Consider the following 25,214-nt stretch of genomic DNA (forward strand, 5'->3'; position numbering starts at 1 on the left):
CAACTCTGTCATCCAAAGGCTCATCCAGCAGCCACTTACTCTCCTCAATCGTCCGACTAATTAATTTGGATACCGAGCACACCACACAAGAGAGTTGCCATGCTTCCAAGACCCAGACAGCGCTGAAGGCGAATATAGAGCTCTGGGATAAGGAGGAAACGGAGTCAGGGGGAGCCCATCCTGCATAGTGAACGGGTACTGACAATGCCTTTAGCAAGAATTGTCTTCTAATAGCTTGGCGAAAGCAGATCTCAATGGACAACGCTATACACACACACACACACACACACACACACACACACACACACACACACACACACACACACACACACACACACACACACACACACACACACACACACACACACACACACACACACACACACACACACACACACACACACACATCTCATAGATTTAGTTCAACAGAGCTCCCAGAAGGCCACATTTCTGCTGTAGTGTCCTACATCTCCCCAAAGCATGCCTTCTGGAGCCCTGCCCTGGCCCTAGGGAACCAGTGTCACCCGTACTGCCGTACCACGGTGCGACAGCCACGCTTACATTTTAAACATGAACAACAGACAGAGCCCCTCTGAGCTTTTGTCTTCCACCAGAATGAGCTTAGGCGCTGTTGGATGGAGGGAGCCGTTGATGAGGGAGGGAGGGGGAGATGAAGAGACAAGAGAAAGTGGTGGTCTATTTATATGGGAGTCGCAAGAAGTTGCCTGCTAATGTCACTGCGTGACTGTAATTTCTGGTGTCAGTACGACAGTGGTGAGACACGGTGCCCATGTTAGCTGCTGCCGTGGAAACAGGCTGCTTAAGGTCAGGCCAACAGGGACTAACTGACATCCTCCCCTTTAAAAGAGAGAACTTTACATGCAGTCAGTTAAGGAGGAGGAGGCGAGGTAACCTGATCCTAAATCTGTATTGCCAATGGGTGACAATAACCATAGGAGCAGGCAAGACCGTACAAACAGACCTGGGATAAGGCTAGGGGAATTCTCCCTTTCTTCAGGTTGTTAACCGTGGTGTGTAGAACATTTGTCTTCCTAGAAGTGTGGTTAGTCACTAGTTTTACGTCTGTCTGTTAACTGGAAGATAAGGCACCAGAAAACCATGGAACGATTGCCGATGGCGAAGGAGAGGGAGGGAGAGTGATGTAAACCAGGGAGCGAACGTCCAAAAAGAGAAGGATGACCTGAGAAAGGGGAAAAGACTGAGTGACAAATGGAGGGAGCAAGACAGAGCAGGATAAAATAGAGGCAGGAGGGGCAGATGAGGGATGTGGATGCCACAGAGGTGGCAGAGCGGTGGCGAGAGACAGTGATGAAGTGGTGGAGGGAGGAAGAGAGGAGAAGGAGGGACGAATAATAGATGAGGACAATAGAAGTGCATTAGAGAGCAGGGGGTGGTGTGTGGAGAAACAAGGACTCTCTCACTGTCCGTCTCAAGGGCATGTTGACCATGAACTCAAGCAGACAGATTGGGAGGTGTGTGTGTGTGTACAGGCCATGAGAGCACAGGGGGGACAGAACAGGGACACGCATCATGTTAAATGGAAGCAGTGGATCCAGTTGTCCACGTTAAAGCAGGTGACACAAACTGACCAGGTCCCTGTCCTATTAATAACTAGCCCTCTCTTACTGCTACATCTACTTCCCATAGAACTATAGAACAGTCTCCTTTCTTTTGAGTCTCATGGAGGCATGAAAATCACTTTTAAAACTGCTGAAAGTCTGGTATAAGTGTTTTGCTTCATGTGAATAATATCAAATTGTCTGTGGTTCGTATAGTGAACTGTCAGATGGGACAAGATTAGATAGCGAATCATTTTCAACAAAGGTGGTCGTGTCCACAACAGGCTACCCAGAATGCACGAAAACAGCATCCTCACTCACTTCTCCGTCCTCAACCTCCCTCGGCTTGTACCCCCCTGCCCTCTTTCTTCCCCCTACGCACCTTTGCCTCCCCTCTACCTACCTCTCCCTGCTACCCTCTGTGGTAGCCTGTCATATGGCGTGTGAGTGGTCCTCTGTTCTGCGTGTGGAAGTAAAAACTAGCTGTCACCGTGTTGTCACCGTGTTGGAATTCATATGAAAGGCACAACAAAGGAGGTGGCTGCATGATGAGGTCACGAGTCATAGAACCATCCTTCGTACATTATTCATGGGACACTTCCCTGCCCGTCTCTAAGACACACACACACACACACACGGCAGCTCCAGACATCGCTTTTGTACCGAAACGTCGCAACAAGGTCATCTGTCAGCGTTTGATTGAATTTGGGGGAAAATATTTTGGTTTTGATAGACCGTACATTTTGTTTGTTTTGTTTGTATTTGTTTAGACGATTCGCGAGTTTGGAAGATGGCCGTGTTTATTTTCCTCCCTCGCCGTATGTCATTGCATCATGACATTTTTAAATCTGCTTCCACTCGACATTGTTTGGACTTTGCTTGCATAATTAAGCAGCGAGGGAAGCAGACGCCCTGAGATGGTGTCTCCTGACGCGGGACATGTTCTAGAGGAGAGTTAGGAGGTTGTAGTTGGGGAATTTAATTGACTTTTGTGTCAGTCCATGTCCAAAGTACTGATTGTCCTTCTCTCTGGTTTATGTTGAACACAGAAACAGCTGTCTACACGGGGCCTGACCGAAGCCTGGGACCAGAAGGCCTCTGATTTCTCTGGGGCCTCCATGGCCTAGGGCCATAGAAAGGGGAAAGGGCTCCATCTAGGGGCTGTCCTTCACTGGGCCTCCCTGGAGCTGGGCTCTGAGGCTGGTGAGGGAGTGACCGAGCTGGGGGACGAGAAGGTGGAGAAGCCCAAGCTGTTCTACGCCGACCACTCCTTCATGGTCCTGGTGAGGGACAACACTACAGGGGCCCCGCTAATGATGGGGGCCCTGGACCAGGCTTGGGAACCTGCCCTGCATGATGAGCTGTAGTGGGACCTCCGGAGACTACATGACAATCATTGGCCCCTCAGACTCACTTTCTCTCTCTGTACTCACAGACACACATGCTTTTACAATTGGGACTGACAATCATTTGCCCCTCTCTCTCTCTCTCTCTCTCTCTCTCTCTCTCTCTCTCTCTCTCTCTCTCTCTCTCGGCTCTCTCACTGACACACATCCACAAAACCCAGCCGACTATCAGACAGTTAGACATTGTGTTTTGTAGGCTGACTGACTGCTGGCCCATTGAGACTGGCACTGCCACTCACTGTGACACATTATCAGGCTGCGACTAGCTGGCTGTCACATCTTTACACTGACGAATAACACCCTCTCTGGCACACATGAATGAAAGTAATGGACAGAAATACTGAAAATACTAAGTTAGAGAGACTGGTACATACACACACACAGACAGACATACAGACCGACACAGGCAGACAGGCAAACAGACAGACAGACAGACAGACAGACACACACACACACACGTGTTCTCTCTTGTCACTGGTGAGAGAGTCCACAGTAACAAACTGACAAACAAGCTGACATTCTGTCAAACCGATACGGCATCAGTTGACAGACTTGAACAACAACAGGACTCTTAACAGTCACAGACGGAGACACTGAAACACCCTGAGTCATTCCAGGAGACAGGCGGAGGTAGACAGACCAGGTGGCATGGCGGGCAGATGAAGGGTGCTCTCTGTGGGCCAGATAAGCTGGCTAGAGGCACCCCCTCCCCTGGTCCCCTGGGCGTCTACTGGAGGAACGATTGTTGTGTGTCAGTGTGTGATAGATATGATTGCGTGCTCCTGTGTGTGTGTGTGTGTGTGTGTGTGTGTGTGTGTGTGTGTGTGTGTGTGTGTGTGTGTGTGTGTGTGTGTGTGTGTGTGTGTGTGTGTGTGTGTGTCCTGAGAAGAGTGATCGCTCAGCCAAGTGGTTATTGATGGGCCTGGCTTAATGTTAATGTCTCTAATGAGCCAGAACTGCTGTCAACAACACAGTGGGACCAGGTACCTTTTAATCTTTTATTTCCATCGGGACCAATGGAGACCAGGGATTTAGCATGGTGTCACAAAGTTGTAACCAATCTCTGGCAACCAACCAGTTAACTTTAATGTAGCTCATTTTATTATGGGCTATTGATGTCAACGTCAGTGTTATATGAATTCGTATTTCTTTTAGATGTATCACAATAGTGCAGGGCGTGTGTGTGAAGGAAAACTATCAACTGCTAAGAAATGGCTATGTTGCTATGTGGCATTTTTTTATAGCATGAAACATTGCTGCACTGCATATTGTTAGCCCCCAACGCTTCAGCGAGACAGCTCTTTATTTTCCATGTTAATAAATCTGTTATTTTTCAATTTTGCGTTGCATTTCTCAATCCCCACACCTGCATTTAGCACTGATAAAGCAGTTAATTGAGGGCACATAGACAATTGTTGCCAATTGAGTTGAGACAACAACAACTGTTGACAGCAGGCAGCAGTGATATAGACAGAGTGCTGCTTTAAAAAAAAAATCTAATTCATCATCCTCACACTAAAATAGATTGGCTAGTCTGGAGCTTCAGAGGTCTATGAAACTAGATATAGAGGCTAGAACACACATCAAGATATTGAGCTTTAAGTCTAGACAAATTGGAAACTGATTATGAGGGCCTAGAAGGACCCTTGGCCCTCTATTGGCTGCTACATGTACCCAACAAACTTGCCGTCCCGAAGGCTCCAAAACAAGCAAAGCGAAATACATATTTTTTCATCTCGACAAAAATGAATTATTGAGAAATGGAACGAACGAATGGAGAAAAAAAAGAGACTCTCTCCTCGCCATTAATCTTAAAACAGAATGTGTCTCTGTGTGTAGGTATGTTTTATTAAAACGTTTTAGCCTCTCGTTTTCTGCTGATTCCAATGGATGCCTTAGTGCTTTGCTAGTCGCACAGACATCCAGACCGCATTATTACTTCTGGAGGGCCTGCAATGTTTGTGACCAAAATGGAAATATGTTTTAGTTTCTTGGGGGGGGGATGGGTAGAAACATCTGTCCTGTTAGTGGGTCATGTCATATGCTGCTTAGAATGTGCTGCAATCATATGCTGCAATCACCACCTTCCGGAGACACCTGAAACCCCACCTCTTTAAGGAATACCTAGGATAGGATAAAGTAATCCTTCTCACCCCCTTAAAAGATTTAGATGCACTATTGTAAAGTGGCTGTTCCACTGGATGTCATAAGGTGAATGCACCAATTTGTAAGTCGCTCTGGATAAGAGCGTCTGCTAAATGACTTAAATGTAAATGTAAACCATCCTGTGGCCTGCTAATGCACATTCTTGAAGTATCTGATATTGTAACACAGCACTACTACTGCCTTGCTAAGCTACTAATTCCAAAGTACAGGGCTGCACAGTCAAGATTTAGGGCCCAGAGTTTCTCCTGACCACGTGACCCAGGGCCAGCGCCCAGAGTTTTTCTCCTGACCACGTGACCCAGGGCCAAGGCCCAGAGTTTCTCCTGGTGTAATAGTTCCTGTGTGTAGCTGGTGTAGAGGAGTCAGGCGCAGGACAGCAGATATGAGTAATAAACATAATTTACTCAAATATTCACAAGTACAACACAATAAATCGAACCCAAAATAACGGACCGTATTACAAACAAACAATCACTCACAGACAACCATCGGGGAACAGGGTTAAATAAAGTAATTGGGGCATTGAAACCAGGTGTGTAAGACAAGGACAAAACAAATGGAAAATGAAAAGTGGATCGGCGATGGCTAGAAGGCTGGTGACGTCGACCGCAGAACGCCGCCCGAACAAGGAGAGGGACCGACTTCGGCGGAAGTCGTGACACTTGACCGTGTGACCCAGGGCCAGGGCCCAGAGTTTCTCCTGACCGCTTGACCCAGGGCAAGCACCCAGAGTTTACCTTGATCAGTCTCAGATCCCAGATGGATCACATGGGCAGGAAAAACTCGGCCCTAAATCAAACCATAGTCTAACGGGAAGCCAGGTAAACAAACCCATTTTCATTCATCTCTTATATAACAATTTGCTGTTGTTCTGGCTGTGTGTGGGCTGACTAAGCCTCACTGCAGTAGTAATGTACAGTATAAGGTAAAAAGCGCAGTGGCTGAGTAAACACACGGCTCCATTGACAGGAGGCTGATGAGCCTGCGGGCTGTTGTGTGTGTGTGTGTGTGTGTGTGTGTGTGTGTGTGTGTGTGTGTGTGTGTGTGTGTGTGTGTGTGTGTGTGTGTGTGTGTGTGTGTGTGTGTGTGTGTGTGTGTGTGTGTGTGTGTGTGTGTGTGTGTGTGTGTGTGTGTGTGCACATCAGTCCTGCCCACTCCTGCATCAGCCCTCTTGCTGACTCACCTTCACGTTCTGCTCAAAAGCAGCTAGCAGAGAGCAGTTGCACCAACCAACCCCCCCCCACACACACACCTACACACAGACTGTGTGGAATATGACCTAGCAAAATAGTGTATTCAGTTACCTTCTGAGATGCAGTCAAATCTCAAGACACATTGAGTCAAATACCGACACAGCTCTAAATGTGTTTTAAATGTACAGCTGTGTCATTCTGTTTCATTTGCCGTGTCTTGAGACTTTATTCCTCCATTTCCTCTGGTGCTAGTCTACAGAACAATTCATCACTAGATGCATTGCACCTTCAAGAAAATGTATGTTTGTGTAGATGTTTCCAAGACAGCATAGAAAGACTGAACAGTTTTCTCTCTCTCTCTCTCTCTCTCTCTCTCTCTCTCTCTCTCTCTCTCTCTCTCTCTCTCTCTGTGTGTGTGTGTGTGTGTGTGTGTGTGTGTGTGTGTGTGTGTGTGTGTGTGTGTGTGTGTGTGTGTGTGTGTGTGTGAGAGAGGACACATAGCACAGCCTTGTTTGTAGATATCAGACTATCTGTGCGTGGAATAGAAAGGTATTTGAGTTGAATGCGTTACGGGCACTAGGGGTTGAGTGACATTATCACAGCCAAAAGTTTCCAACATAACATGTGAAGAGGTTTAGGGAATTTAAAATGTAATATAGATTTTTTTTTTTATAAATAAAAAATCTAAATAGCAGGCCATGAACTTCAACTCCCCTGCTGCTTTTTGTCAAGGTTCAGCTTTGAGCTGCCTGAGCCCATATTCTGATGCACAAGAGAGGGTTGAAGGAGTGCACTCTCCGTCTCTCAGAGTCTAGAGGAATCCCAGATGTGGTACTTACCCTTTCGTGTAAAAAGCAAGTGGCTCACTATGGCTGTGTGATCCTCAAGGGTCAACGAATAGAAAGGAATCTTACTGGTGCCTGTCCATTTTCGCCTTGTCCATTTAAAAAAACTGGAGATGTGGAAAATGGTGAAAAGTGAAAGTCAGATTTGTTAGACTGGAAAAAATGTATGTTTCAAACTTGTTTCAGCCTCATAGGAATTACATGTTGACATTTGAGAGGGTTCTTTGGGGAGGCCTAGTTTATTTTTCCCTATCTAATATGCCACTCCATCCTTACATGATTGATATATTGGAGGAGAGCAACAGAGGAGTTCAGATAGTGAATAATGTACAGTAACGATGTTTGTTGTTATATTTAAATGAGTAGATGCCCCCATGGCCCTGATTCCCCCGCAGTTAACAATGTTTACATTGGATATGTCCAGTCCAGTTTAACATTCATAAGGCAAAATGTTTCAATGGCTAAGCCTTGGCATCCCAGGCACTCTCGCTGCAGTGAGTCAGATTCTCTTTCAAAGCATAATATGTATTGTTTTTATCAACAGGAATGACATATGTCACTTTCGCTACAGAAAGTGCAACATCTAATGCTGATCATTTTTAAAATTAGCAGTCACTTGGTTGGCTTTCCGTTGTCGTTTATGATGATGAGTGATTTTGACAAATGTGCAGTGACAGTTGGTTGCATTCACTCAAACATGGCATGCTTCACTCAGTAGTTATTCTCTGCCACACCTGCTGGAGTTCTCACTGTGCTGGTTGATCATGAAATCAATGTGATATGGTATTTCTAATGGCTATTCATCTGAATTTGTACACGCATATTTCCTTTCACGAACCTTTCCAACGTCTGCATCAACATGGGGTGGCCTAATTATTACGATGACGAGATAACATGCTGATATCGTTACCGTACAATCAACTGGAAATCATTCGTTATGAGCAAATTAAGACATGAAAGCTCACATCCCCATCGTTGTAGAGGGCTTGTCTTCTCGTTCTCGTAAGGTGCGATTGCAACAAGAAAGGGGTTACGAGCATGTGGAGCCCCACCTCTCCTGTGCCGTTTCTATGGAGACGTGTCTACAAGCGCGCCTCAACACAAAGCCGGAGAGTGGAGCCAACAACCATCGAAGAAACCGATACAGTTGTCTAGCCAGTTTACTTCAAAACTGTTTTATCACGCCATTCCGTATCTAGTGGTTTTAGAGTATGTAAGAATAAACAGTATTGATGTAGGTGTTAAAGCTAGGTAAACCATTAAACACGTGGAGTTGCATAAAGTTATTACCTGACGGAAGGTAAGGTGGTTGTCAAGTAGCTAGCGACGTTACTGGAGCTACCAGTTGGTAGCTAACTCTATTTGGTCTGCAGCTAGCTAGTGAAATGCTGAAAAGTCATTCTACTTATATACAAATGTACAATTTTGGCAAGGAAATGATGGATTTAGCATGACTTCAGAGGCAAACCCACCCTGCAATAAGATAATGACAAGCTTATAAAGAAAGAAATCTGTATCGAGTTACATTAGCTAGCTACAGTATGTTCAATATACAGTAGCTAAGCATTTTTTTTAATGCTCACTTGACACTCGTTAACTCCAACTGGGACAATTCTTGGTGTCTTTCCTCTGCAATAACCCGTTCACTGTTTGACATTAAATCCCAGTACTGTATCTCTAACAGTTCGTTCTTCTCTGCCAGAAGCAGACTCAGTCTATATTAATGTTGTTGATCACTGTCAACTTTACCTGCTCCCTCCCATTTCACATCTAAAGGGAGGGTGGATTTCAAAGGGTTTTCTGCTAACTTTCTTTTTATTACTCCCTTTCTCTTCTTCCCTCAATAACCTGTCTCTGTTATTACATAGCTACAGCCTTTAGAAACAGACAACTTGGGAGCTTAATCAAAGTTTTAATAAAGACATGGTCACCCTGCCAGCTTTGACAAGTGAGGTGGCTGGCTAAACCAGAGAGGGGATATCAGCCCCAGATAGATAAATAGTGCATGAACCTGTTGCCGTTTAGAGTTTATTACTTTTGTCTCAGATGTTTCCTCCAGACAGCAGGAATGTCTGTCTCACACAAATTTGCAAGCATTTACTCCCTTGGCTGGACCACCAGATTGTCCTAGGGAAAGGGAAAAGGCTAATACCTAGTCAGTTGTCCAACTGAATGTATTCAACTGAAATGTGTCTGCCACATTTAATCCAACCACTCTGAATCAGAGGGAATAGGGTTTCCTATGGAGGTGACTTAATGGCTCAGTTTATTCACCTTCACTGAGTCAGTGTATCAGTATATCTTTATTTAAAAAAATTCTCCTCTCCAGCTGACGACAAACATCAGGGGCTGGTTCGTTGGCCATGGCGGACCCAGAGACGCCCCGCTCGGGCAAGTCCTCGGGCAAGTCCAAGCGCTCCAGCTCTGGTAAGAGCAAAAAGGCCAAGAACCAGAGCATCACGCCTGCTCCCGGGGAGAGCCTGCCTGAAGACAAGGAGACGCAGCCTGGAGGTAAAGGCCTAGAGGAGACATAACCAAACCTGAGTGCCAGGAAGTCTGTTTGTGTTATCGTGCCAACTCCTTGTCCCTCATTGTCCACCCTCTGCTGGGTCGGAACAACAGGATGCATCCGGTGTTTAGGGGAAATGGAAAGAGAGCCTGTGATGCCAAGTCCGCTTTTGGACTTTCATAAGGTGACACTCTTAACTCCTCCTCCACATTTACTGGATTGGTTGAACAGTGCAGAAGAGAACCTCCCCTACAAATGTTCTCGGCAGGACCAGAAAGAAAAACGCCTGCTACGTTAAGTTACTCATCGTCATACCGAACAGCAATAGAGTTGGCAGGATTACACAAACAGATCTTGGACCAGGCTAACATGACCAAACCTGGACTCTAAATACTAACTAGTCTAGCATGTCACACAACCAGACTCGTGTTCAGGTGGGCGCGATCAAACGCTATAAACGTTGCACATAGATATACTGTATCATGTATAGAGCAGCTTGCCATTGCCTTACATCAGACAGCGCGTCGATTCCGCCTGCACTGATCGGTCTCGTTTCTCGCAACGGACAGTGGGATAGAAGAGTAGTCCGGCTACAATGGGCTGTCTAACGTTCAAAAATACTACCTAGGCGACATTGTCTTTTTGCCGAACCCCATTTCTGCCTCCAAACAGTCTAAATTAATCTAAGCTAAAACAATACATTTGTCAATAATGTTGATGTTTTTTGGTGAAGAATTCGGCCCATTTTACGTCTAGCTCAGGATTATGAGCAGTATTTCTGAAGTTTGACTATGGGCACAAAAGCTAGCATAAATGTGTCCAGCAACTGCTGAGACAGTCACTGAAATCATCTTTGACTGAAAAAATGCTTTAAGATAACAGTCAGTTCCTCTTAATTGTGGAGCTGCATGTCTACAACTTCAGGGTAGTTTAAACAGGCTAAGCAAGCTTTTCCTGTCAGTGAAGAACGAGCTAGCCGACTAGCTAGCAACAACCATAGACATTAAAACAACAGTTAGCTACACAGCTGATCAAGTCACTGCACCGGCAACCAATGTCCTTGCACAGAATTTGTGCAGGAAATAGCCACCGTTTTGTTTTTCTTTTCTCACTATTAAAACACTGTCACATATTTTTTTTAAAATAATTTAGCTAGCTGTTCTGCCAATTTCACTGAGAGTCATATGAAAGTGCAGTGATACATAAAAAAAATGTTCACAAAATTAGTTTACATTATTTGAATGGCGGACGCCCAATATTTCAACGTGAATATGAGTTCCACGTCCTGCAAGGCAGTTTGGTTGATGGAGGAGTGACGCCCTCTGACATGAGACAATAGCAGCAGGAAATGATTCCTTTTTCTCCACGTCACCTGGAAGCATACGCCATCTGTTATGTCAGTCCGTTCTCCGTCATGTATTTCTACCTGAGAAGGTTGTGCCCTGTTGAACATGTCATCATGAACCATGCAACCATGCAGCTTGTTTTCTTCAGAGCTCAAACACTCCAAATGATTCAATTAGCTATTTTTACACTCATTGATTCGGTTGCCAGAAGGTTATTCAAATGACAAGGCATAAAATAGATTTTTACAACAGATACTTTTATCCAAAATGTCTAAATGATGTAATTAAGTCATTAGAGGAGCAGACGTATATCGTAGTTAATTAAAGGTTAAATAAAAAAAGAGAAAAAAAAAGATCCACTGCGGAAAGTAATGACCGCACCCCCCAGAATGACAGAAAGAAGAAGAGATTATCTTGACAATACAGAAACTAAGATGTAGTTGTGAAAATCTGAGTCGGCCTGTCGCAGCAATTACATATGCGTATTGAAATGTGTTGTGTGTGTGTGTGTGTGTGTATTGCGCGTGCGTGTGTTTGCCTGTGTGTGTGACGCACAGAGGAGATTCAAGAGGAAAGCAGCCAAGGAACGGCTGTGACCATAGAAGAGGTGGACACGTACACCGTGGGCCTGGTAAATCCATCATGATACTGTATCCCCCTATAGCGAGTGTCCTGTCAACAGTAATGAATTGACTGTCAAATACAATGTAGCATCAGAAGACTTACACACGATGGTATCAAATTACACTGTGTCTCCATTGCAGATTAGCACACACACGCACACACACACACACACACACACACACACACACACACACACACTACAAAACGTCAAAAGGCAGTTTCAGTCTATTGGACACAATGGTATAATTGTGGAGAACAGGACGGAGGTGATTTGTGAGCAGCTGGTCAGTGAACCTGCACAGTCACTGTCTCTCATCAATTGAATTAATATAATGAATTACCACTCTGAACACACACACGCACCCACCCACACGGAGATGGCATTTCCATGCAGTGACCGTAGCCCTGTGGAAGATGGCAGCAGCTGTGGCGCGTAGCGGGGGGGGTGGTGGGGGGTATAGCTACAGTGTTTGTGATCTAACTCCCATCCGCTACACAGTCTGCCTGCTAACACATTCTACATTACAAGACAGCAGAGCAGAGCACCACAGCCCTGTATCTATCCTCATGGTAATATGACCATGACATATTTGGGTAATAATAACAGATTTTCGGGGGTAGGCTAGCTGTTTCTCCTCTGTCCTCTCCATAAAGAAATGATGCTGTGTATTGTTATTATTGAAAAAGCCTCTGGGGGTTTGAAATTGTATGTAAAGGAAGACTGGATGGTGGAGGGGTACGGTGCTACTCAGTGACACGAGTAAGAACCCCTGTACAACTGTTGTTGTAAAATGGGCTTTATGAATACATTTCATTGGTTTGATTATTTTCTTGTTTCAAGTTTTTCACCTTTCCCTTTTTTCCCTCTCCAGAGGATGCTGTTGAAAAACCGTGTGGCTCTGACTGGCATGTCGAAGCTGCCTTGGTCAGAGGAGAACGAGAAAGCCCTGGATAAGTTCATCTTGGACAGCTCCAACAGGACCCTCGTGGTCTACCCAGACCCCTACGCTGGCCTCCGTGTGGAGTACGCCATGCCATCTCAGGTACAGCCTCAATAACCGCTCATAACCTTCACTTGAGTCGAATTTCCACTTAGCCGTACATTGACGTCAATAGGAGACTTTAGTTGAATGAATGCTAGGATTTGCCCCGAAGTAGATATCCTTAAGTAGAGATCTCAGGTAGCTACTGCCCCAGCCCCAGCCCCAGCCCCAGCCCCATCCCCAGCCCCAGCCCCAGCCCCTGCCCCTGCCCCAATCCCAGCCCCAGCCCCAGCCCCAGCCCCAGCCCCAGCCCCAGCCCCAGCCCCAGCCCCATCCCCAGCCCCAGCCCCAGCCCCAGCCCCAGCCCCTGCCCCAGCCCCAGCCCCTGCCCCAGCCCCTGCCCCAGCCCCAGCCCCTGCCCAACACAGTTAGAACAAGGTAGAGATCCTTGTATTGCACCGTCAGTGCATTATTATTATTACAATTGATTGGAGCTTTGTAGATTGAGATAATGATGTCCCTGAATACCAAGCTCCGTCTAAAAGAGAAGAGAAATGTCTACGTTCTCAGGCGGCGCTACAAAAGTTAGTTTCCTCCTCGTAACACAAAGGAGAATCAGAATGCAGAATTTAATTATGTATTTTTTTGACATCTTTCGCTAATGTGTTCAAACGTATAACCCACTGGTGTTTCCTGCCTCTCCCACTCCCCCTCCTCTTTCTTCCAACCGTTGTCTGGCGCTCCTCCCCTCCCCCTCCCTACAGGTGGTAGACCAGCTGGCCTTCTTCGTCCGCTCTGATGGCGGTCTGATCCTTGAGGAGACGTTTGAGAGCACGGTGCAGTTTGGTACGGTGCGGGGCAACGCCACCGAGAGCCTGCTGAGGATGATGAACGGAGTGCATGCCCCCCAGGTCACCCTCAGCACCGCCTGGCCCGAGAGCATCAAGAACAACTACTCCGCCCACATGCATCGCTTCCTCACAAACCTCACAGGTAGGTGCTGCTAAGTCACAGGGGGCTCCTCGAGTCGTCACAGCGCCACCTAGTGTTAGCCTTCCACATGTGCGCCACTTCCACAGGAGTCCCGCTTTCTCTCATTTGTTGTAAACCCTCCACACCTTCACCTCCACTTCTGTCTATTTCATCCCCCTCTCTCTCCCCATGAGGTCCCATATCTAAGAACTAACCAGCTCAGACCTAAAAAAAAACCCAAATATTCTGAGAGAGAACCTCTACAAAAATGAAGGTTAGACTCCATTTTTCCCTTTGACAAAATGACTGCTTTGACAGCAAACCATTGATCTGTTTCATGCTTCACGGTTGATTGAGTTGTTCTTTCATGTGTTGTAGCAGCCTATAGAGTCTTATTGTGTTATTGGTGCCTTATTCTTCTTCTCAGTAAAAAGGTCAAGGTTCTGTGTAAAAGTGACCTCAATGAGGACACACGTAGTCATAATCATAGACACGCAGTGCAGTCAGAGTCACACACCGCATACACCGTATACACCGTATACACCGTACACACCGTACACACCGTATACACCGTATACACCGTACACACCGTATACACCGTACACACCGTATACACCGTACACACCGTATACACCGTACACACCGTATACACCATATACACCGTATACACCGTACACACCGTACACACCGTATACACCGTATATACCGTACACACCGTATACACCGTACACACCGTACACACCGTACACACCGTATACATTGTATACACCATACACACCGTATACACCGTATACACCGTACACACCGTATACACCGTATATACCGTATACACCGTATACACCGTATAGACCGTACACACCGTATACATTGTATACACCGTACACACCGTATACACCGTATACACCATATATACCGTATACACCGTACACACCGTATACATTGTATACACCGTACACACCGTATATACACCGTATACACCGTATATACCGTATACACCGTACACACCGTACACACCTTATACACCTTATACACCGTACACACCGTATACACCGTACACACCGTACACACCGTATAAAAATCACCGTATACACCGTATACACCATACACACCGTACACACCGTATACACCGTATATACCGTATACACCGTATACACCGTACACACCGTATATACCGTACACACCGTATACACCGTATACACCGTATAAAAATCACTGTATACACCGTATACACCATACACACCGTACACACCGTATACACCGTATATACCGTATACACCGTACACACCGTATATACCGTACACACCGTACACACCGTACACACCGTATAAAAATCACCGTATACACCGTATATACCATACACACCGTACACACCGTATAAAAATCACCGTATACACCGTATACACCATACACACCGTACACACCGTATACACCGTATATACCGTACACACCGTACACACCGTATATACCGTATACACCGTATATACCGTATACACCGTATACACCGTACACACCGTATACACCGTATATACCGTATACACCGTATACACCGTATATACCGTATACACGTATACACCGTATACACCGTACACACCGTATACACCGTACACACCGTATACACCGTATACACCGTACACACCGTATACACCGTATACACCGTATACACCGTACATACCGTATACACCGTATACACCGTACACACCGTATATACCGTACACACCGTATACACCGTATACACCGTATACACCGTACACACCGTACACACCGTATACACCGTATACACCGTACACACCGTATACACCGTACACACCGTATACACCGTATATACCGTATACACCGTATACACCGTACACACCGTATACATTGTATACACCGTACACACCGTATACACCGTATACACCGTACACACCGTATACACCGTACACACCGTACACACCGTATACACCGTATATACCGTATACACCGTATACACCGTACACACCGTACACACCGTATACACCGTACACACCGTATACACCGTATACACCGTATATACCGTATACACCGTATACACCGTACACACCGTATACACCGTATACACCGTATACACCGTATACACCGTACACACCGTACACACCGTATACACCGTATACACCGTATATACCGTACACACCGTATACACCGTATACACCGTATACACCGTATACACCGTACACACCGTATACACCGTATACACCGTACACACCGTATATACCGTACACACCGTACACACCGTACACACCGTATACACTGTATACACCGTACACACCGTATATACCGTACACACCGTATACACCGTATATACCGTATACACCGTACACACCGTATAGACCGTATACACCGTACACACCGTACACACCGTATACATTGTATACACCGTACACACCGTATACACCGTACACACCGTATACACCGTACACACCGTATACACCGTACACACCGTACACACCGTATATACCGTACACACCGTACACACCGTATACACCGTATATACCGTACACACCGTATACACCGTATACACCGTATATACCGTACACACCGTATACACCGTATACACCGTACACACCGTATACACCGTACACACCGTATACACCGTATACACCGTACACACCGTATATACCGTACACACCGTACACACCGTATACACTGTATACACCGTACACACCGTATATACCGTACACACCGTATACACCGTATATACCGTATACACCGTATACACCGTACACACCGTATAGACCGTATACACCGTACACACCGTACACACCGTACACACCGTATACATTGTATACACCGTACACACCGTATACACCGTATACACCGTATACACCGTATACACCGTATATACCGTACACACCGTACACACCGTACACACCGTACACACCGTATATACCGTACACACCGTATACACCGTATATACCGTATACACCGTATACACCGTACACACCGTACACACCGTATACATTGTATACACCGTACACACCGTATATACCGTATACACCGTATACACCGTATACACCGTACACACCGTATACACCGTACACACCGTATACACCGTATATACCGTATACACCGTATACACCGTATACACCGTACACACCGTATACACCGTACACACCGTACACACCGTACACACCGTACACACCGTATACACCGTATACACCGTACACACCGTACACACCGTATACACCGTACACACCGTATACACCGTACACACCGTATACACCGTACACACCGTATACACCGTACACACCGTATAGACCGTACACACCGTATAGACCGTATATACCGTATACACCATACACACCGTACACACCGTATACACCGTATACACCGTACACACCGTACACACCGTACACACCGTATACACCGTATACACCGTACACACCGTATACACCATATAGACCGTACACACCGTATATACCGTATATACCGTATATACCGTATACACCGTATACACCGTATACACCGTACACACCGTATACACCATATAGACCGTACACACCGTACACACCGTACACACCGTATACACCGTATACACCGTATATACCGTATACACCGTACACACCGTACACACCGTATAGACCGTACACACCGTATATACCGTATATACCGTATATACCGTATACACCGTACACACAGTATAGACCGTACACACCGTATAGACCGTATATACCGTATATACCGTATACACCGTACACACCGTACACACCGTATACACCGTATACACCGTACACACCGTACACACCGTATACACCGTATAGACCGTATATACCGTATATACCGTATACACCGTACACACCGTATAGACCGTACACACCGTATATACCGTATATACCGTATATACCGTATACACCGTACACACCGTACACACCGTATATACCGTATACACCATACACACCGTACACACCGTACACACCGTATACACCGTACACACCGTACACACCGTACACACCGTATACACCGTATACACCGTATAGACCGTATACACCGTATACACCGTACACACCGTATACACCGTATACACCGTATAGACCGTATATACCGTACACACCGTACACACCGTATATACCGTATATACCGTATACACCGTATACACCGTATACACCGTACACACCGTATACACCGTATACACCGTACACACCGTACACACCGTATACACCGTACACACCGTATATACCGTATATACCGTATATACCGTATATACCGTATACACCGTACACACCGTACATACCGTATACACCGTACACACCGTACACACCGTACATACCGTATACACCGTACACACCGTATATACCGTATATACCGTATATACCGTATATACCGTATACACCGTACACACCGTACATACCGTATACACCGTATATACCGTATATACCGTATACACCGTACACACCGTACATACCGTACATACCGTATACACCGTACACACCGTATATACCGTATATACCGTATATACCGTATATACCGTATACACCGTATATACCGTATACACCGTACACACCGTACACACCGTATACACCGTACACACCGTATACACCGTATAGACCGTATATACCGTATACACCGTACACACCGTACACACCGTATATACCGTATACACCGTACACACCGTACACACCGTACATACCGTATACACCGTACACACCGTACATACCGTATATACCGTATATACCGTACACACCGTACACACCGTATATACCGTATACACCGTACACACCGTATACACCGTACACACCGTACACACCGTATATACCGTATACACCATACACACCGTACACACCGTATACACCGTACACACCGTATACACCGTACACACCGTACACACCGTACACACCGTATACACCGTATACACCGTATAGACCGTACACACCATATACACTGTACACACCGTACATACCGTATATACCGTATACACCATATACACCGTACACACCGTACACACCGTATACACCGTACACACCGTACATACCGTATACACGTACACACCGTATATACCGTATATACCGTATACACCGTACACACCGTACACACCATATACACTGTACATACCGTATATACCGTATACACCATATACACCGTACACACCGTACACACCGTATACACCGTACACACCGTACACACCGTATACACCGTATACACCGTATAGACCGTACACACCATATACACTGTACACACCGTACATACCGTATATACCGTATACACCATATACACCGTACACACCGTACACACCGTATACACCGTATACACCGTATACACCATACACACCGTACATACCGTATATACCGTACACACCATATACACTGTACACACCGTACACACCGTATAGACCGTACACACCATATACACCGTACACACCGTACACACCGTACACACCGTATACACCGTACACACCGTACACACCGTACATACCGTATAGACCGTACACACCGTATACACTGTACACACCGTATATACCGTATACACCGTACACACCGTACACACCGTACATACCGTATAGACCGTACACACCGTATATACCGTATACACCATACACACCGTATACACCGTACACACCGTATATACCGTATAGACCGTACACACCGTATACACCGTACACACCGTACATACCGTATACACCGTATATACCGTACACACCGTACACACCGTATACACCGTATACACCGTACACACCGTACACACCGTATACACCGTATATACCGTATAGACCGTACACACCGTATACACCGTATATACCGTATACACCGTACACACCGTATACACCGTATACACCGTATAGACCGTACACACCGTATACACCGTATAGACCGTACACACCGTATACACCGTATACACCGTATACACCGTACACACCGTATACACCGTATATACCGTATAGACCGTACACACCGTATACACCGTATATACCGTATACACCGTACACACCGTACACACCGTATACACCGTATATACCGTATAGACCGTACACACCGTATACACCGTATATACCGTATACACCGTACACACCGTATACACCGTATACACCGTATATACCGTACACACCGTACACACCGTATACACCGTATATACCGTATAGACCGTACACACCGTATACACCGTATATACCGTATACACCGTATACACCGTACACACCGTATAGACCGTACACACCGTATACACCGTATACACCGTATAGACCGTACACACCGTATACACCGTACACACCGTATATACCGTATAGACCGTACACACCGTATATACCGTATACACCATACACACCGTATACACCGTACACACCGTATATACCGTATAGACCGTACACACCGTATACACCGTACACACCGTACATACCGTATACACCGTATATACCGTACACACCGTACACACCGTATACACCGTATACACCGTATACACCGTACACACCGTACACACCGTACATACCGTATACACCGTATATACCGTACACACCGTACACACCGTATACACCGTATACACCGTACACACCGTACACACCGTATACACCGTATATACCGTATAGACCGTACACACCGTACACACCGTACACACCGTATACACCGTATATACCGTATACACCGTACACACCGTATACACCGTATAGACCGTACACACCGTATACACCGTATATACCGTATACACCGTACACACCGTATACACCGTATACACCGTACACACCGTATATACCGTATATACCGTATACACCGTATACACCGTATATACCGTATATACCGTATACACCGTACACACCGTACACACCGTATATACCGTATACACCGTACACACCGTACACACCGTATATACCGTATACACCGTATACACCGTATACACCGTATATACCGTATACACCGTATACACCGTACACACCGTATACACCGTACACACCGTATAGACCGTACACACCGTATACACCGTATACACCGTATATACCGTATATACCGTACACACCGTACACACCGTATACACCGTATATACCGTATACACCGTACACACCGTACACACCGTATATACCGTATATACCGTATACACCGTATACACCGTACACACCGTATATACCGTATACACCGTATACACCGTATACACCGTATACACCGTACACACCGTATAGACCGTACACACCGTATACACCGTATACACCGTATATACCGTATACACCGTACACACCGTACACACCGTATATACCGTATATACCGTATACACCGTACACACCGTATACACCGTATATACCGTATACACCGTATATACCGTATACACCGTATACATACACACACACTTTTCACCTGAAGCAGCAGCTCAGTCAGACTCGTGGGCTAATCAGCCAATGGTTTGGGCAATATTAAATTCTGACAGTAGTACTTTCATTCTTAGTTTTTTTCTCTCTTCCCCCTAACTCATTTTATGGATCATATTCAGTCAATTGCCTAAGAAAAAATGAAACATTTCAAGGATACCATTCCTCCAGGGTAAACTAAACAACGTTCTTCTTGTTGCGAGATATCGACATGTGAAACTTACGAAGCCAAACAAATAATTGTGTTCGTCTCAATGGCACCCGATTCCATATATCGTGCACTACTTTTCAACAGATCCCAATGGCCCTGGTCAAAAGCAGTGCACAACATAGGGAGTATGGTGCCATTTGAGACTCGACCTATGCAACCACTGTGACTACAGATGATGCCTTTAATACAGTTATTCCATGAATATGTCGTTGAGGTGAGAGGCAGGGACAGCCCAGGTAATATGGCCTCTGGTGTACAGGTTTCATTCTCTTCAGTCAGCCAAAGGACAACTGGATACATAGAAATACACACTAAATCTCAACTAAATCTCTATCTATACACAGACATGTACAGGTACTTCTCCACCAAAGGTTCCCAATCAGACACACACATGGATTCAAGCAGACACACACCCAAAACATACACACCCGAAACAGCATTGCTCTGTAGTGGTTTTGTTCACCTTCGCTGCTCTGAGTTGTCTCATTATTTCTCCTTCTGTTTTTGTGTTCTTACTCTTCCCATAAAGGCCAGAGCATCTCTCTGTTGTGCTTCCAGTCTTGCTCTGTGTGTGTGCGTCTCTCTTTGTGTGTCTCCTAACTATCCTCCCAGTCAAGAGGCAGTACAGCCAGAGTCTCTGGTTCTCACTGATACTCCGACCCGGTTCTCTTTCATCTCTTCATTTATCAGGCCAACAACCACTTGTTCTTTCATTCAAACCATTTTTCTTTCATGTTTCTCTGCATTGTGGTGGTTTTTGGTCAACCTTTCACTCCTGCATTTCTCACTCAAGTGGTGGGACATGTTTGAGGTGGTGCAGGATGAGAGATGTTTGAGATGGTGCAGGATGAGAGATGTTTGAGATGGTGCAGGATGAGAGATGCGGGGATCTGCTTCCGCTGACCTCTACTCGGTGGGCTACAGTAGAAGTAGTGAACGTTGGTTTGCCCTGGTTCGTGTCGAAGTCCTAGATATTTGAGCGTCGTCTACGTGACGGAGGGCAACACGTTACAGTGTTGAACCATTAGCTACCTTTGTTATCCTTAACACTGTTCTAGAGATATACAACACCAGCCGTTTTCTAGGAAGTCCATTTCAAATGGCTGTATTTCTTGGAAATCAAATATATTAATGCTTCTGCATGCTTGATCTGCATGGTTGTCAACAACATAATATGATTAGATGGCGTTTCATATATTAATGTGTGTGTGTGTGTGTGTGTGTGTGTGTGTGTGTGTGTGTGTGTGTGTGTGTGTGTGTGTGTGTGTGTGTGTGTGTGTGTGTGTGTGTGTGTGTGTGTGTGTGTGTGTGTGTGTGTGTGTGTGTGTGTGTGTGCAGACACCAGGTTCAAGCTGGTGGGCAACACAGTGCTTTATATCCCTATGGAGGCCCTGCAGCGTAGCCCGGAGGTGGCCAGCAAGGACAAGGAGCTGGTGCAGAGACTGGAGAGTAAGCCTGGGGAGTGTGCGTGTGTGTGTGAAGCTGTCGGCGGAGTATTGTCATAAATATCACAACATTTTCACTTTCCAGTTCATGTTACTCCTAATGTACCTGACTCTGTTGTCCTCTGGTATCCTCACCCTCATCTAAAAGTCTTCTGTCCGTCCCTTCTCTGCTCCTCTCCTCCCCTCTGTCCCCATCCCCTCTCCTCCCCTCTGTCCCCATCCCCTCTCCTCCCCTCTGTCCCCATCCCCTCTCCTCCCCTCTGTCCCCATCCCCTCTCCTCCCCTCGGTCCCCATCCCCTCTCCTCCCCCCGGTCCCCATCCCCTCTCCTCCCCTCTGTCCCCATCCCCTCTCCTCCCCTCTGTCCCCATCCCCTCTCCTCCCCTCGGTCCCCATCCCCTCTCCTCCCCTCTGTCCCCATCCCCTCTCCTCCCCTCTGTCCCCATCCCCTCTCCTCCCCTCTGTCCCCATCCCCTCTCCTCCCCTCTGTCCCTATCCCCTCCCCTCCCCTCTGTCCCCATCCCTCTCCTCCCCCTCTGTCCCCATCCCTCTCCTCCCCTCGGTCCCCATCCCCTCTCCTCCCCTCTGTCCCCATCCCCTCTCCTCTCCTCTGTCCCCATCCCCTCTCCTCCCCTCTGTCCCCATCCCCTCTCCTCCCCTCTGTCCCCATCCCCTCTCCTCCCCTCTGTCCCCATCCCCTCTCCTCCCCTCTGTCCCCATCCCCTCTCCTCCCCTCTGTCCCCATCCCCTCTCCTCCCCTCGGTCCCCATCCCCTCTCCTCCCCCGGTCCCCATCCCCTCTCCTCCCCTCTGTCCCCATCCCCTCTCCTCCCTCTGTCCCCATCCCCTCTCCTCCCCTCTGTCCCCATCCCCTCTCCTCCCCTCTGTCCCCATCCCCTCTCCTCCCCTCTGTCCCCATCCCCTCTCCTCCCCTCTGTCCCCATCCCCTCTCCTCCCCTCTGTCCCCATCCCCTCTCCTCCCCTCTGTCCCCATCCCCTCTCCTCCCCTCTGTCCCCATCCCCTCTCCTCCCCTCGGTCCCCATCCCCTCTCCTCCCCTCTGTCCCCATCCCTCTCCTCCCCTCTGTCCCCATCCCCTCTCCTCCCCTCTGTCCCCCTCCCCTCTCCTCCCCTCTGTCCCCATCCCCTCTCCTCCCCTCTGTCCCCATCCCCTCTCCTCCCCTCTGTTCCCATCCCCTCTCCTCCCCTCTGTCCCCATCCCCTCTCCTCCCCTCTGTCCCCATCCCCTCTCCTCCCCTCGGTCCCCATCGCCTCTCCTCCCCTCTGTCCCCATCCCCTCTCCTCCCCTCTGTCCCCATCCCCTCTCCTCCCCTCTGTCCCCATCCCCTCTCCTCCCCTCGGTCCCCATCCCCTCTCCTCCCCTCTGTTCCCATCCCTCTCCTCTCCTCTGTCCCCATCCCCTCTCCTCCCCTCTGTCCCCATCCCCTCTCCTCCCCTCGGTCCCCATCCCCTCTCCTCCCCCTCTGTCCCCATCCCCTCTCCTCCCCTCTCCTCTCATCCCCTCTCCTCCCCTCTGTCCCCATCCCCTCTCCTCCCCTCTGTCCCCATCCCCTCTCCTCCCCTCGGTCCCCATCCCCTCTCCTCCCCTCTGTCCCCATCCCCTCTCCTCCCCTCTGTCCCCATCCCCTCTCCTCCCCTCTGTCCCCATCCCCCTCCTCCCCTCTGTTCCCATCCCGTCTCCTCCCCTCTGTCCCCATCCCCTCTCCTCCCCTCTGTCCCCATCCCCTCTCCTCCCCTCGGTCCCCATCCCTCTCCTCCCCTCTGTCCCCATCCCCTCTCCTCCCCTCGGTCCCCATCCCCTCTCCTCCCCTCTGTCCCCATCCCCTCTCCTCCCCTCTGTCCCCATCCCCTCTCCTCCCCTCTGTCCCCATCCCCTCTCCTCCCCTCTGTCCCTATCCCCTCCCCTCCCCTCTGTCCCCATCCCCTCTCCTCCCCTCTGTCCCCATCCCCTCTCCTCCCCTCTGTCCCTATCCCCTCTCCTCCCCTCTGTCCCCATCCCCTCCCCTCCCCTCTGTCCCCATCCCCTCTCCTCCCCTCTGTCCCCATCCCCTCTCCTCCCCTCTGTCCCCATCCCCTCCCCTCCCCTCTGTCCCCATCCCCTCTCCTCCCCAGTGGTGATGATACACTGGACCCGTCAGATCAAGGAGGTGCTGAATGCTCAGGAGACAGTGGAGACGGGGGACAGCTCTGGACCCCTGGAGGAGATCTCCTTCTGGAGGAGTCGCTGTGCCGACCTCTCTGGGATCAGCCAGCAGTTGCAGAAGCCCGGGGTCCGTCACGTCCAGACCACACTGCAGCTCTCCAAGTCCTCCTACGTACCCCCCTTCTGCAAGCTGGCCAAGCAGATCCAGGTGCCAAGCAGACACACACACACACGCACGCACGCACGCACGCACGCACGCACGCACGCACGCACGCACGCACGCACACACACACACACACACACACACACACACACACACACACACACACACACACACACACACACACACACACACACACACACACACACACACACACATACACACAGGGGAGAAAGCGTACAGAGAGCCTGGTCCCAGTGTTTGTGCTGTCTTGCGAACTCCTGGTGTGACAGAGACCATAGGAGTTGGCAAGACA

The 25,214-nt window shown here is 47.9% G+C and overlaps 1 protein-coding gene across 1 annotated transcript in view; it reads left to right on the forward strand.

The window, feature by feature from the left end:
- Positions 1-8,303: 8,303 nt before the first annotated feature.
- Positions 8,304-25,214, forward strand: part of dnah2 (dynein, axonemal, heavy chain 2) — a 244,930-nt gene continuing 228,019 nt past the window's right edge. The window contains 7 exon segments of the mRNA XM_052459726.1: positions 8,304-8,490; positions 9,520-9,701; positions 11,603-11,676; positions 12,542-12,712; positions 13,417-13,645; positions 22,471-22,581; positions 24,708-24,946. Of these exon segments, the coding sequence (XP_052315686.1) occupies positions 9,554-9,701; positions 11,603-11,676; positions 12,542-12,712; positions 13,417-13,645; positions 22,471-22,581; positions 24,708-24,946 (972 nt within the window). The 5' untranslated portion in view covers positions 8,304-8,490; positions 9,520-9,553.

This window comes from Oncorhynchus keta, chromosome 13 (assembly GCF_023373465.1).
Source record: "Oncorhynchus keta strain PuntledgeMale-10-30-2019 chromosome 13, Oket_V2, whole genome shotgun sequence".
NCBI classification, from domain to species: domain Eukaryota; kingdom Metazoa; phylum Chordata; class Actinopteri; order Salmoniformes; family Salmonidae; genus Oncorhynchus; species Oncorhynchus keta.